Raw genomic sequence first — 14386 nt, forward strand, 5'->3', positions numbered from 1 at the left:
AGATTGGTAGCCATAAATCGACTTCTCCTCCATAAATCTGTCCAAGCCCCTTTTAAAGCTATCCAGGTTAATGGCCATCACCACCTCCTGTGGCAGCATATTCCAAACATCAATCACATGTTGCGTGAAGAAGTGTTTCCTTTTATTAGTCCTAATTCTTCCCCCCAGCATTTTCAATGAATGCCCCCTGGTTCTAGTATTGTGAGAAAGAGAGAAAAATTTCTCTCTGTCAACATTTTCTACCCCATGCATAATTTTATAGACTTCGATCATATCCCCCCCTCAGACGTCTCCTCTCCAAACTAAAGAGTCCCAAATGCTGCAACCTCTCCTCATAAGGAAGGTGCTCCAGTCCCTCAATCATCCTCTCGTCTGCCCTTCTCTGCCACTTTTTCTAATCCTCCCTCAATATGCTTTTTTGAGATGTGGTGACCGAGACTGAACACAGTACTCCAAAGTGCTTGTGGCTGCTAACCACCTGCCTTTATATAAGGGCATGACCAATCTTTGCAGTTTTATTCTCAACTCCTTTCCTAATTATCCCCAGCATAGAGTTTGCCTTTTTCACAGCTGCCATGCATGGAGTTGACATTCCCATGGAACTATCAACTAAGACGCCTAAATCCCTTTCCTGGTCTGTGACTGATAGCACTGACCCCTGTAGCGTGTATGTGAAGTTTGGATTTTTTGCCCCTATGTGCATCACTTTACATTTTGCTACATTGAACTGCATTTGCCATTTCTTAGCCCACTCACCTAATTTATCAAGGTCCGCTTGGAGCTCTTCGCAATCCTTTGCGGTTCTCACCACACTACATAATTTGGTATCATCTGCAAACTTGGCCACCACGCTACCCACCCCTACTTCCAGGTCATTTATGAATAAGTTAAAGAGCACTGGTCCCAAAACGGATCCTTGGGGGACACCACTCCTTACATCTCTCCATTGTGAGAATTTCCCATTTACACCCACTCTTTGCTTCCTGTTTCTCAACCAGTTTTTAATCCATAGGAGGACTTCCCCTCTTATTCCTTGATTGCTGAGTTTTCTCAATAGTATAGGGTTTTCTGTTGTAAGACAATCTCTGTTTTTTCCGTGCCTTGCTCTTTTATTGACACTTTGCCCCTACTGTGGATTTTTAATCCCTTCCTTCCACAGTTCATGCAGTTTTTGTTTTTTCAGGAATTGTGTGGTTATCTATTTAAGTATTTATTTCGGATTATCTCTTTAAAAATTGAAGACAGATTTTACTTGGGAAAGTGGTATCTTTGTGGCTTTCACGAGGGTCATTTAGTAAACCATCTGCCCAGCTGGCCGGTGCTGAAAATTGAAAGAATTGTTTCCTTCTGAACCAAGAACAGTTTGTAAGTTTATAAGCTTATACATCTGTTAAGAAGAGGCTGTGGATTTGCTACTCAAAATATGTTCATCTGTACATAAATTGTAGGGACTGAATCCTATGATTGACTAAGTAAGACATAAAGCTAAGGATATGGAGAAGCAGAGGCAAGGAAAGAGAAAAGAAACAACGATGTATTTCATCCCTCTCTACCTTAGTCGGTACAGAGAAGCCTGATGCTGAGCAAACACTCAGACCTCCTGAACTTTCATGACTGTTTGAACTAAACAAATGTCTGGCATTTTCCCATAAGGAAGGAACTTCTTCTAACTTCATTGGGGAACTTGCTCCCAAGTATGTCACACACCCAGTTGCTATAGGCAGAACATTTTCCCCGTAACTCCTAATTTAGTATCAATTAACTTTTCATCTGTATTTTTTCAGACCCTCTAAATGTGGTGCCTCACCAATATAAAAATTCCAGTTGGTCAACAACTTGGTGTCCCCTTGTCTAAATCCTGACAACTCACTTTTTGGCATTCGTTCTTCCTTTTCACACTTTCTGAAATAACTCCAGGATGGAGGGGAAAGAGAGGCAATTCATGTGCTCATGCAGGTTGTGTTGCTTTATTTTTTTTTATCCTGTAAACTAACACCATTCACCAGTCATATCACTCTGCTTTTAGTCCTGATAGAAAGCGACGGCTACTAAAACCGCAGCTGAAAGCTGAATCCCCAGCGGTGCCTACAACCTCTACACCTATGCGTTTAACATCCTTGAGAAATGTTACGGCTCAGATGAATGGAAAAGCAACTGAATCTGCCACTTTGGTCCGAACTAGGAGCACTAGGGCAGTAACAGAAATGGCTGTGAATGAACAGCCATCTACATCATCAGGAGGGAAATCTTTACCTGTGAAAACTACTGCTGCTGTTGCATCAGGGAAATCAGGTTGGTCAACACTGTGATTATCATTAGTTTCTGTATCTATAATATCATGATTCCTATTGCACTCATAATGGATTACATTTTCTACTGATGAAAAAGGGGAGGAAGGGTTTCCCTTCTCCTCTCCCCCTCTCCCAATCATGGGATCTGCATGGACAAAAGCCACGTGAAAGGGGACTGGCCTGATCATGACCTGGACTTCTGGTTGTACGTAGCCTATATCACTAGCATTTGAGTAGAAAAACCTAATGATGCAAATTGTGCAGCTTTAGGAAAACCTGGAGAAATAAAAATGGATGGTTCAAATAATCTAAAATGGGACTTCATCAGGTTGTTTTTTAATTCAAAAATTATTTTAGTCCTTAACTGAAAAGGTATTTTGCTAAATGTTCTGCTACAATATTGTGATGAAAACCATTTTTTGATCTTACAATTTTGTCTTCTCAGTACTGGAGAATTCCAGCAAACATTCTAAGAACCAGAATCCTTCATTAGTCCCTGATCAAACCAATTACACTCACAACACCAGGAATAATACTACAAAGGAAAATGTGGAGAGAGACAAACCAGTCAAACGGAAACCAAAGTTATCTGCTCTCAGCCCACAGGGTAAGGGCCTGTTTATTAATTTTTAATGGTAATGGGTACAGTCACTAAATCTGTACACCTGGGTTCACAGAGAGATGTCTCTGTCAGAGCATTAGTTGATTACCTGGAAGCTGGTTCCAATAAGTGAGACCTTCCCACTTAAACAGATGGAATATTCTTAAATATTGCATTCGATGGAGCTTCTAGTGATGATGGTGGCTAAACACACGAATGGGGAGCCTCTGTCATACTTAAGCTTTCTGCATATGATGCTTGTGCTCAAAAGGTAACTGTAGAAAGCAGTTGCTCACTCCATGTACTTAAAATTTTTAAATATAATCTTCTATTTGTATCATACTGTTCGTACAAAGAAAAAGGTGGATATAACTCACTTATATGTTGCTGTCTCTTCATATTAGATTGTAAGAATAATGCTGTGGTGTTGGCATCAGGAAGCATCCAAGTAAATGGACATGGGGGACAGTCTTCAAAACCTGTATTTAAGAGAGGTCCTGGTCGGAAACCCAAGATTGAAACAAACAACAGTACCTGTGAAGTGGTACATAAGAAAAGAGGACGGAAACCAAAAAATCTTTTACTTGTGCAACAAAAATTAGTGGACCAGAATACAGTCCCAGCTACTAAAGACTTGCCAGTAGAGGAAGCATCTGTTTCTACTGCCTGCAATTCTGTCTCTGAAAATAATGTGAAAGAGGACTTAATACAAAGAAAAGGCCGTGGAGGCAGAAAACCTAAACGGAAGCTAGAGGCACTACCAGCAGAATTAGAACTTGCATTACCTGCAGATCCTAAAATTCAGACAAGAAGTAGGAGGAAAAAACCAGATGAGCCTATTGAAGAAGAGTCTGAAGAGCTTAAAGATTCTGAACCCCATATGAGAACTAGAAACCAGGGCAGGAGGACAGCCTTTTACAATGAAGATGACTCAGAGGAGGAACAGAGACAGCTGCTATTTGAAGACACTTCTTTGACTTTTGGGACATCTAGCAGGGGCAGAGTCCGAAAATTGACTGAAAAAGCAAAGGCTAATCTTATTGGTTGGTAACTTCAGCATTTAAGAATGCTGATAAACAGGTACAATTGAGGGATTAGTGGAACTAAGGATATCTGCTTGCTCTCTGCTGCTCTTTACAGACAAGAATATGTCTTGAGTTGAAAGAAGTATAGCAAAAACAAACTGAACAGTTCTTTGAAAGAAGTATGTATTTTAAACTTTTGCTATTTATTGCCCTCCAAGTAGGTTATGCATTTCAATTCACTTTGTTCAGTTGATATTGACAATTGTATAAATAAAATTCTTGATTTACAGAAATGTTACTGTAATTTTCAACAGTACATTATGTCTATTTGATTAAAAAAGGTAATAGAATTTTTAATGTTACATACTGAGAACAGAACTCCTATTTTTGAATGAGCAAGGTACAATACATTTGTATAGAGTGTAGTATTTGTGTTTTACAGGATATTAGCAAAGAGTGGCAGTAAACGCCACGGAGGAAAAATGCAAAATTGCCAGACTTCGCTGTTATGATGAGGACTAATTTCAGCAGAGATTGGGCACACAGCTTTGTACAAACAAACCTAGTGCAGTTTATTAGTATATCTAGGTTCTGCCAAACAGAGAGAGAAATCACTATATATATAGAGAGAGATATATATCCACATTGGAAAAACTGTGACTAATATGTCTAATTTTTCAGACCTTCACTCTTCTATCAATCAAATCTCTGTTTATTGTGCCAAAGACTGAAGAACAGGTGCAGTGGAAAGTTTTGAGTGTCAGCTTTCAATTATGTTTTAAGACTCCATGTTCTAAATATCCATTGTTCTGAGAAGCTCTCTCTACTAGTACTTTGTAGTAGAAAATAATTAATGCACTGGTAGGATCCTTTAACAGTTGTTTAGATGAGACGTATAATTGGGTTAAAGGATTCAAAGAAGCTGCAGGAAAAGTGTGGGATTCTGATGTTTATGTTACAATTCATAATTGATTGTTTTTACATATTGTGTTAAACTGGCTAAAATTACTTTTGGAAGAAGTGTATGTGTATGTATATATGGAATATGTACTCACGCACATAAGCATATACAATATTTCCCAGGTATAATTTTTTCAGGACTTTTTAGGTAGTACTAAATTTTAAATTTGTAAAAAAAATCATACTTTAATTTTAAGGGAGAAAATTGGTTATTTTCAATTACTAAAGATAAAAAGGCCAAATCACTGTTTATGCAATCATGTTTTATACAGTGTTCTCATTGCACAGTTTTTTTCTGCACTTTTTACAGTATGCTTATCAAGCTAACAAGTCAATATATACCCGTAAAGGAAAATCCCACTTAATGATTGTGCCTTGTATTCTGTTATTTCATACATCTTCAGTAAACTTAAGTTGTCTATTGTAAATGACTATATGACTTGGGGGAATGTATTGCTGTATGTACTGCTATGGTAAAGAAACAGTTATTTATTTGTTTATGGTACATTCACTTGTTTTATACGTTAAAAACAAACTTTAATAATACAGTTTTATTGTTTAAAAGTATAGTCCACTTTAAAAGGAAAAATGCATTACAAAACAGTAGCATGGTACAAAAATGTAACCACTCATTTTAATTAATACACTGTTTTGGGAAAACAAGGTGGTGTGTGAAAGAACAGTGGTCATTCTTTTACAAGCACTCTGAACTGGATATGGAGATGCGTGTGGTAGCAGTTGGTTTTCTTTCTGCCAGGTTTCCTGTCCCCTAAAACTATTGGTGTTTTCAGGCTGAGAGGATGCTTTTTGTTGATGAGAAATTTAATATAGTGTCCTATAGCTCCATGTTGGTGGGAATGGTGGGGGCAGGGTGTGCTGAATTCAGTTTTCAACTCCTGTAATAAAATAGACTCAACTGAACATGGCAGCTCTCACAATCTTTTTGGGGCCGTTTGTAGAATTTATTTTTCAGTTTAAAAATCTGCAGGTAAATCCACCTCCAAAGCCAGTCTGTCCCTTTGTGTATATGTGCCTCAGTTTAGCACAGTGCATGTGCAGCAGTGCTTTAATATTCAACCTCAGCTAGCTTAAAAAACAACATTCATTCATATTAATTAGTTCCTAAAATGCATAGTTGATTTTAGTACAGAATACTCACAAGTACAGAGACCATCTATTTCTGTCCCTATTTCTGTTGCCTTAGGGTTCAACTCTTTAGGCCCTTTGAGGGTATTCTGGGGGTATGGAAGATTTTTTTTTGCTAGCAGTTGAACTGTTCTCATTAATTTTAGATTTAAAAAATCATTATGGTTTGGCATTTTTAAAAAAGTTAAACTATTTCATATACTTTCATCTATCAGACTATCCCAAATGGTGTAAAGGGCAGTCATCTAGATTCTACTGACATCACCCTTCCCTGGCCCAGTAGAGCCAATTTTTTAATTAGCATTTTCAAGAAAAGTGAATGAAATGGCCTATGTTTAAAAACAGGAACCATGCATTCCTACTTGTAATGTTGTGGGCATTAAACACAGTGTGCATTAATACAGGCATCAGAATAAGCTTGTTTCACAATGGTAGTGTTATACATTTAAATTGATCATTTTAATCAACAGTTGATGAAGGCAATCAATTTCAAATAAAATGTTCTGATGTACTCTGCATTGTAGTATAAAAGAAAATGCAAAGCAAACCGGAAACTCCAATGGTTATATTTACCCCATTTACAATTATGTCCCATTTGGCATGTTTATGTATATACTTACATGCAGCAAATATTTGTATCTTACGTTGGAGAATGGAATAATCAGTGTCTGAAGATTTGTGGTACACTAATGTATTCACCTTTCACAAATAATCTGTACAATTAAGAATTCATGTTCATCTTATTTTTCTAACATTATGGTGGTTGTTCATTTGTCTAGAAATAACAATTTATAAAATACAAATGTGCTACATTTTCTAAATAAGTGCTTTAGATTGCATTTCTTTTACTTAAATTACTATCCTTGATTAGATTTAACTGATTTACAAGATGCTCATTGTACTGTGTATGAGAGGGAGAATGTTTGATTTAGCACATTTTAATCTAAGCAATAAATACTGGTTCAGTAATTTAACTGTTATGTGTCACAGATAATACTGTTTAAAGATAAATGCAATATTTATTTTTATGGCACATTTTACATGTAAAATACTATGTAGATTGCCTTTTCCACTGGTAATTACTGCTGCTCACCCAAGTTAATATTTTACGGACTGGGCAGTAATGAACAGACACATAAAAACGCAGTCGGCTGACATGGTTTCTCATATGGGGTGGTCCATTAGTTCCTTAATGCTGTTTATGAAATTCCTTTGATACTATCCCCTGGCTATCATGATAATGTCTGAAACTAAAACATTCTTCCTGTTTTGGAGCATTGTTTCTCTTATATTTTTCTTTTTTTACTTCACTAATTGAAGCCCCTCCCCTTCAATTCCTGTGTGGTTAACCACTGGATAATGTTAATTGTGTCCCATCAGTTTAGCATGAATTACATCTATCAAATATTTTTGATATTTAAATCGTTTTGTGTGACAATGCAACTTCATAAGAACCATCTTCCAATAGAAACTAGACTGCTTTGATGTATTCTTGCCTACAATGATTTGTACCATACTGTTGGTTTGTATGCGTATGATCATTCTTTTGTTAGCATTTAATATAACTTTGGATTAATATTTTGTAAAATACAGGTTGAACAGTTTATTCAGCATGTAGAATAGACTAGCTTCTTAAAATCAGTGGGCATATGTGTATTTAAAGTACTTAGATCATGTGCTGTATCTCTATACAAATGTTTCAAGGTACTAATTGGACTTTTGTTTCAGAAGTAATACATCTGACTTTTTTAATACAATAAGACCCCAATTCATAACCATGGGTTCTCACAAGTTCTTGCATACTGAGGTGTACCTATTTCTTTGAATGGAATAGAACTATCATTATATTCTGATCCTGCATTGAACTGAATGAGAGGGGTATAATACAATTTCTCTTCTTTCTAGTTTCTTGAAATAATTAGCTAGCAGTATGATCTGCAACTGTATAAAGCTGGAAAAATTAAATTAAACTAACTGGTTAAGGATTGAGTCCCACGGCTTGTATTTTAGTAAAATATCAGCTATAAATGCTTTGGGGGAAATAGAGCAAATTGAGCCTCAAAAACTTTGGTTGAGGCAAATTGAGCCTCAAAAATTTTCATGATTGTGGATCAGGTTTTGTGACATTGTGTGTTTGAAGGGAACCCTGAGCATTAGTCACACAGTTATTCTTTGTATAAGTCTGTACTGATCATAAGTTCATTGTTCAACATGAATGGATTAAATTGTGCTATATTTATCAGGGACTGGATCCTAGACCTCTTTTCACTCATACCCACTGGTGAGTGATTTTTCCTTTCCATTGTACATTTCTTTGCAGACTCCACTTTCCTGTGCCCAAGTATTCACCAGCCCTCAAGAACCATATTGTGAGGAGCACAATGGCCTGTTAAAGGGAAGGTGGAGTCAAAAAAGGTATATTGTGCTAAAATTGTATAGGTTCCAACACAATAGCTGAAATCTGCTAGGTTTAGGTAACTGCCACTCATTTTGATGGGAAATACGTGAAAATATACATGTCAATTACTGGTGCAGAATTGCCATTGCTGATCAGTTACATCAAATGATGATAGAAGGCATATAAGCAATAGTATATATATATTTTTCCTGATTCATGGTTTCTTTTCAGTATGTTTACTCTCAAGACAACCCAAATTTGAAGAATTGGCGAGTGTGTGCATGCAGCCTGTGGTCGATGTTTGTAAATATTGCTTTGTAATAATCATGACAATCTTCATTGAAAGAATATTATAAACCTCAGCTTTGAGACAAAAAAAATCATTTTCTCTCTGTGTTCTACCTAATGATGGTTTAGGGCACGATCCAGTTGGCACTAACATTCTCTGTGCAAGTAGAATTTGCAGAAGTTTGTCCCTTCTCTTAATGGAGAGCTGTATTCAAGGGACAGCTGCATGCACTTCACTGTGCACACAAAAGACTAACTGGATCTGTCTGTATATTTTATGATGTATCTCTTAATCTTGCACTTCTTGTAATTGGATCTAAGTATTCATCTAATTAAAGGGCTGTTGAATTTTTTGTAAATAATGTACATAGATGTTTATACTTCAAAGAAATGGTGTACATTTCATATATAGTGTCCAAGTCTGAAAATTATTTCTAATATAACAAATGGGTCATTTTTATGTTAATGTTATATGATTTGTATTTTAATCAAGGTTGCTTTTAATGGCAATTGGAAAAATTGTGAAGCAAAAAACATATTTCTATAACTCATGGTTTGTTTTGCAGTATTGTTCATAAAGTTGTGGAATAGAGAGTATCTTTGATTTTAAAAAGGTTACATTTGTTACAAATTTATTTTAAAGTTCCACAGAGGGAAGCAAACATTTTAAAGACCTTAATATCACTTTGGTTTGCAAAGACAGAACCCTAAATCTGTTTTTAGAAAAGTAAATAATTCAGTCACTATCCATGCCGACTTAAATGTAATTTAATCCATTTTGGTTACAAAACATGCAAAATACTTAATAGCTGGGATTTCTAAAAGATTAATGCAGGTAATTATATCAGGAAACTTAGATATGGCCTAAACATTCATTTTATGTCAAATTATCTAGTTGGCTAAAAATTATTACCTCTTGAACAAAATACTGACATCAAATTTGTGCACAGGCATTCAATGTAATGGGTGCTCAATATAAGGGTATTCAATGTAATGTAAGCATCTGAAATACATTTATTTTAAAGGATAGGCTGTGAGAACCTTCAAAGTTACATTTTTGGACCATAACACTGCAAAAACTTGAAAAGTTCTTGAGTGAACTGTTTAATCTTGTTACTTAAAATGTTGATGTATAATACAGCTCAATTTAAGGACTGTCTGGAAGATTGCATTTTGAAACTGACACATTTTTAAACTCCTTATTTTGTACAGTACGATGTAAATTCCCAAATCTGTCTGTGTAACACTTTAGATTTATCAAGGTTTGTTTCTCTTAGAAAAATGTTTTTATCATGTTACGAAGTGTAGTTCTCACACATGGATGAAGAGTGCCCTTCCCTTTTGTACATATTGGTTGAAACTTTATTGTCATGTGAAACACCTATGTTGGTTTTGATGAATAATACTTGGAATCCTTTTATACAAACTAGAATGTACGTGTAAGAATTACTGTCACTGCAATGTAGTAACTACAAACTTATTTTTTAATAAATAGAAAACTCGTTTTTCTACGCTGCTCTACATTCTCTCTTTTCTTGCCTGATGAATGCTTAATAAAATACAAAAAAATGATTCATTAAACTTTAATAGATAAGATCTGATGTTGCAGTTGTCTGTTTCTAGAAAGGATTTGTTTATACAGGCTGCTGCTGGTTTTCTGGGCTATGTGGCCATGGTCTGGTAGTTTTAGCTTCTATGATTTTACCCACATCTATGGCTGGCAATGTTAGAGGCATGTCAGGGTAAGATGTGTTTCTCGAAAGGACCACCTGTTTCCATAAGAATCTACTTTACCATTACAGTCCCCTTTGGGAACCTTCATCTACTGCCTTTGAGTGGTAACAAAACTGTAGAATTTCTTCCCCCAAAAGAGTTGTTTTATATATACTTATATATATTTATTTTACAAAGTCGAGACAGTGTCTTTGCCCTCAGAAAGGCCCCTGTGGCCAACAAATTAGAAACATAATAAAACTCCATCTTAAAAACCATTAAATTCGACAGAAAACATCATGAAAATAATTCGAACCCAAGCGAAGACAAACATACAGAAATATCAAAAGGATCAGAATACTGAGCAGAAATGAAGCATCGCTGAGAGATTGTCAAATGAAACAGAAAAATCTTCATTCACTGGCAGAAGATGGCAACTTAAGGGGTAACTGGTGAGTCTCAATGGAGAGAGAGTTCCAAAATTTTGGTGCCACAATCATTTAGTTTCAGAAGGTGGAGCACTTGAAGCTGGGCCTTGGAAGATGTCCACAATATATATGTGTTTTTAAAATTGTTTTTTAATGCTTTTATGGCACAATTTGGGCAGAATTTCAGCATTAAAATGTTCTAAATAAAGTTCTGTGCTGCTAATTCTGCGCCTTAGAATCACCAGAACAGCTGAAAGTTTAACACTATTGATTGGCTCACAGATATTTTCTGCTGATTTGCTAGTTCAAGCAAAAGTTCAAGAACTGCAGTAGAACCTACCTAGTTATTTAAAACATTTCTACGCGCTTTCCCCTTGTAGTTGCAAACATTAAAACATTTAAAATGGCACATTACACAGCCAGGGAGGAGGGCTAGTAAAAGTTACTGGGGATACTAAAAATCTCATCTGTTTCAGGAAGATGGTAGAGGAAGACAGATGGCTATACTGGAGAGGGAGTTCCAAAATTTCAGCTCTACAACTGAGAAGGCCATTTCTTGGGCTGCAACCCATCTAGCTCTAAATGGCAGGGCCAAAAAAGCAGGGTCACTGGAGTTTATTGGAATGGATGGATAGGTTTGTATGAGACAAGTTGATCCTTCAGATATGTTGGTCCAAAGCCATATAGCACTACAAGCACCTTGAATTAAGCCTGGAAGCAAACTAGGAGTCAGTGTAGATGGAACCAAGATGTGAGTGACATGTTCCCTATGACCTACTATACCACTCTGGGCACAGCGTGCTGTACCAACTGTAGCTTCTGGGAAGTCTTAACAGACAGCCCTATGTAGCATGAACTGCAGAAATCTATATGTTAGCAGGGATAATATATATTTTCTGTCCAGGAAGAGAAGGTCACAGCTGGCTCACTAGTCAAATCTGGTGAAAGAAAGTGCTGCCACCTGGATAACTCATCCAACTGGATTCAACTCATACTGTACAGAAGATATGCCAATTCCTAGGTCAGATCTTCCACCCACGAATAGCCAAAAGTTTCCCCCTAAAACTTGAAACAGTTTCCACAGCCCCCCTGGGATCTGTTGGAAGCTTGACATAGAACTGAGGATCATCCACATATTTGAGCCAATTTGGTATTATGAGTCCAGTGGTGAAATGTGAGGATACCTTGTTTCAAATCCTTGCTCCACCTGAAAATTACTGGATGACCTTCATCCACCACCATTCCTCAAGGGGAACTGAGGGAGAAAGCCAGAACAGAGACATAACAATCAACTATACAACTTGAACATAGGAAAGTTTCTTCATGAATTTCTAACTTCATATGAAATGGCTTTCATGTTGATGATAGAGAATGAAGGCAAAAATATCCTGAGTCATGCTGCTACTAACAAGCTGATTCTGCGGTACTAGGTTTGCTCTGCCAGTGTTTACATTACATTACCTCACCTTTGTTAGTCTGTGCAGTATTGTTAGTTTAATAACAATATTAAATGTATGACACAGTATATAAAAATGGCACTATTTTGTGATGCTTGAGCAAACTGAAGTGTAGAGTATTTCAGAGGGGGTTGGAATTAGTGCTCAAAGATACGCATCATAAATCATATCGATCAACCTTAAATTCTTTCACAAACCTCCCAGTTCAGACAAGTTTCTGAGGAGCTGAACTGTTCTGAATATTTAAAAAAGGCTTTGAATAGGTTTATTAAAAATAGGGGTACTGATCATCTTGATTCTTATCACCACCCCCAATTCTATTTAATCCTATATTGCATAAGGAGATACATTTTATTAAAACACATTATAGCATATTATTCATCCTTTAGCATTCTGTGCAGTCCAACTGTGGATTAGCCAGCCTGCCTCAGATGATGTTCTAGCTTTTATATGCTAGGAGTGTTAGACCTCTGTTGCAGCTGTTTCCCACTCTAATGGTCACATGTCCGGCCATCTAATTCCCCCCTCCTCAGTTTTTTGTTCACTGCTGATTGAGTAGGTGTTCTCTAGCTGTTCGTTGTTATTTTTGTGGAAAGTTGTGCATTTTTGTGAATAGTTTGGGCTCAGTTTCTGCTTTCTCTGCTGAGTAAATGAAAGAAGCAGAAAAGTTTATTTTAAAAATGCACAGACAAACCCGAGTTGCCTGCTGTGTTTGAGATAAAAAAGAGCGTACTATAGTGGCCTGCAAGGTTTGCCGAAAGTTCACCCCCAAGGCACACTCTGAGATGGCATCAAAGTTAAAGTCTGCTCTGTGGGAGAACGTGCTGCAACTGGAAGATGCTCTGACCCTGAAATAACTGCCTCTGACAAAGTCACCATCTTCTGACCTCAGCCAAGTCTGTCCCAAGACAGATAGAAAGCCATTGCAGTCGCTGTAGGAGCTAATTGGAACCATCAGTCAAGAAGAGCAAGGGGAAGGCTCTGGCTAGATGGAATCTAGGAAGTGTACTATGAAGTATACTCTTTGCATTGGTGTTAGTCAGGATTTCTTTGGATTCACCTGCAGGTTCAATTCTTGGATTACCTGTAGGGTAAAAGTATAAGCGCAGCCTGAGTTTTTGGCTTGGATTTTGCTACAATTACCCTGATCATCACTGCCCCTTTGGCACCATGGCAAGACTGAATGGAAAAACCATGTATTGGAAGTGGTGGAAACTGCACTGGAAGTGGAGTAATTTGTGATTACCTGGTCTTTTCTCAATGTTTAGCAAATCAGTGTTATAATCCATACACTGGGGTATAACAGGAAGAGGACATCTGGAACTTTTTAACTGACAACACTTTGTTTAGGCCTCTCAAGTATAGGATGGGTATCATCACTCTTCCCTTTTGAATCAATCTAGCCAATATAGCATGCTTTCACATTCAGGTTGATGGAAATTATGTTTGCATAGAGGGATCCAAATTTTTCAAGGGCCTCATTAATCATTTTTCCCCAGTTCAGCCTTTTAGCCCTCAGTGGACCCTGCTTACCATGAAAGCCATTTTTCTACAGGCAGCAACATCAGCCACATATGTCAGCAGTGATGGACTGCAAGGAAAAGTGTAATTTTAAACTGCAGTTCCAGGAAAAGAATTGTTTACCTTCAGAGTGTGACACAGGAAACCTAAGAACAGAAGGAGCCATCTGATTAGCTGTGGCTTCCTGCACTCTGATTGGGCAAATTACAGTGTGATGCAGCAGAGGGAGGAGATTATATCCCTTGTAAGTACAACCTGAAATCTGAATCATTCCTTCTGTTAAGAGCTGATTGCCTTAATTGAGTGAAAACTGAAGACCTCTGAAGGGAAAGTTCTGTCAGTCTGTGACAGGAACTATTGTCAACAGCCTGAATACTGGAAGAAAGCAATTATACACTGATCAAGTATACTGATGTGCTAGGTTTATCGGAGGACCACGTGAAGGTCATATAAACCAGGATAGGAACTCTTCTATGCAGATAAAACTTCCAGTATACCAGTGAGTCTGGAATATAGGGATTTGCTTTAAGTTTACCTCAGTGGAGTTTATATTTTTGA

General features: G+C 37.1%; 1 protein-coding gene across 1 annotated transcript in view; it reads left to right on the forward strand.

Annotated features, from left to right (window-relative positions):
- Positions 1–10220, forward strand: part of LOC125437805 (pleckstrin homology domain interacting protein) — a 93232-nt gene extending 83012 nt beyond the window's left edge. The window contains exons 36-38 of the mRNA XM_048505808.1: positions 2027–2292; positions 2737–2898; positions 3297–10220. Coding sequence (XP_048361765.1) covers positions 2027–2292; positions 2737–2898; positions 3297–3943 — 1075 coding nt within the window. The 3' untranslated portion in view covers positions 3944–10220. The remainder of the gene's footprint in view (positions 1–2026; positions 2293–2736; positions 2899–3296) is intronic.
- Positions 10221–14386: the final 4166 nt, after the last annotated feature.

This window comes from Sphaerodactylus townsendi, linkage group LG01 (genome assembly GCF_021028975.2).
Source record: "Sphaerodactylus townsendi isolate TG3544 linkage group LG01, MPM_Stown_v2.3, whole genome shotgun sequence".
Classification (NCBI taxonomy): Eukaryota; Metazoa; Chordata; class Lepidosauria; order Squamata; family Sphaerodactylidae; genus Sphaerodactylus; species Sphaerodactylus townsendi.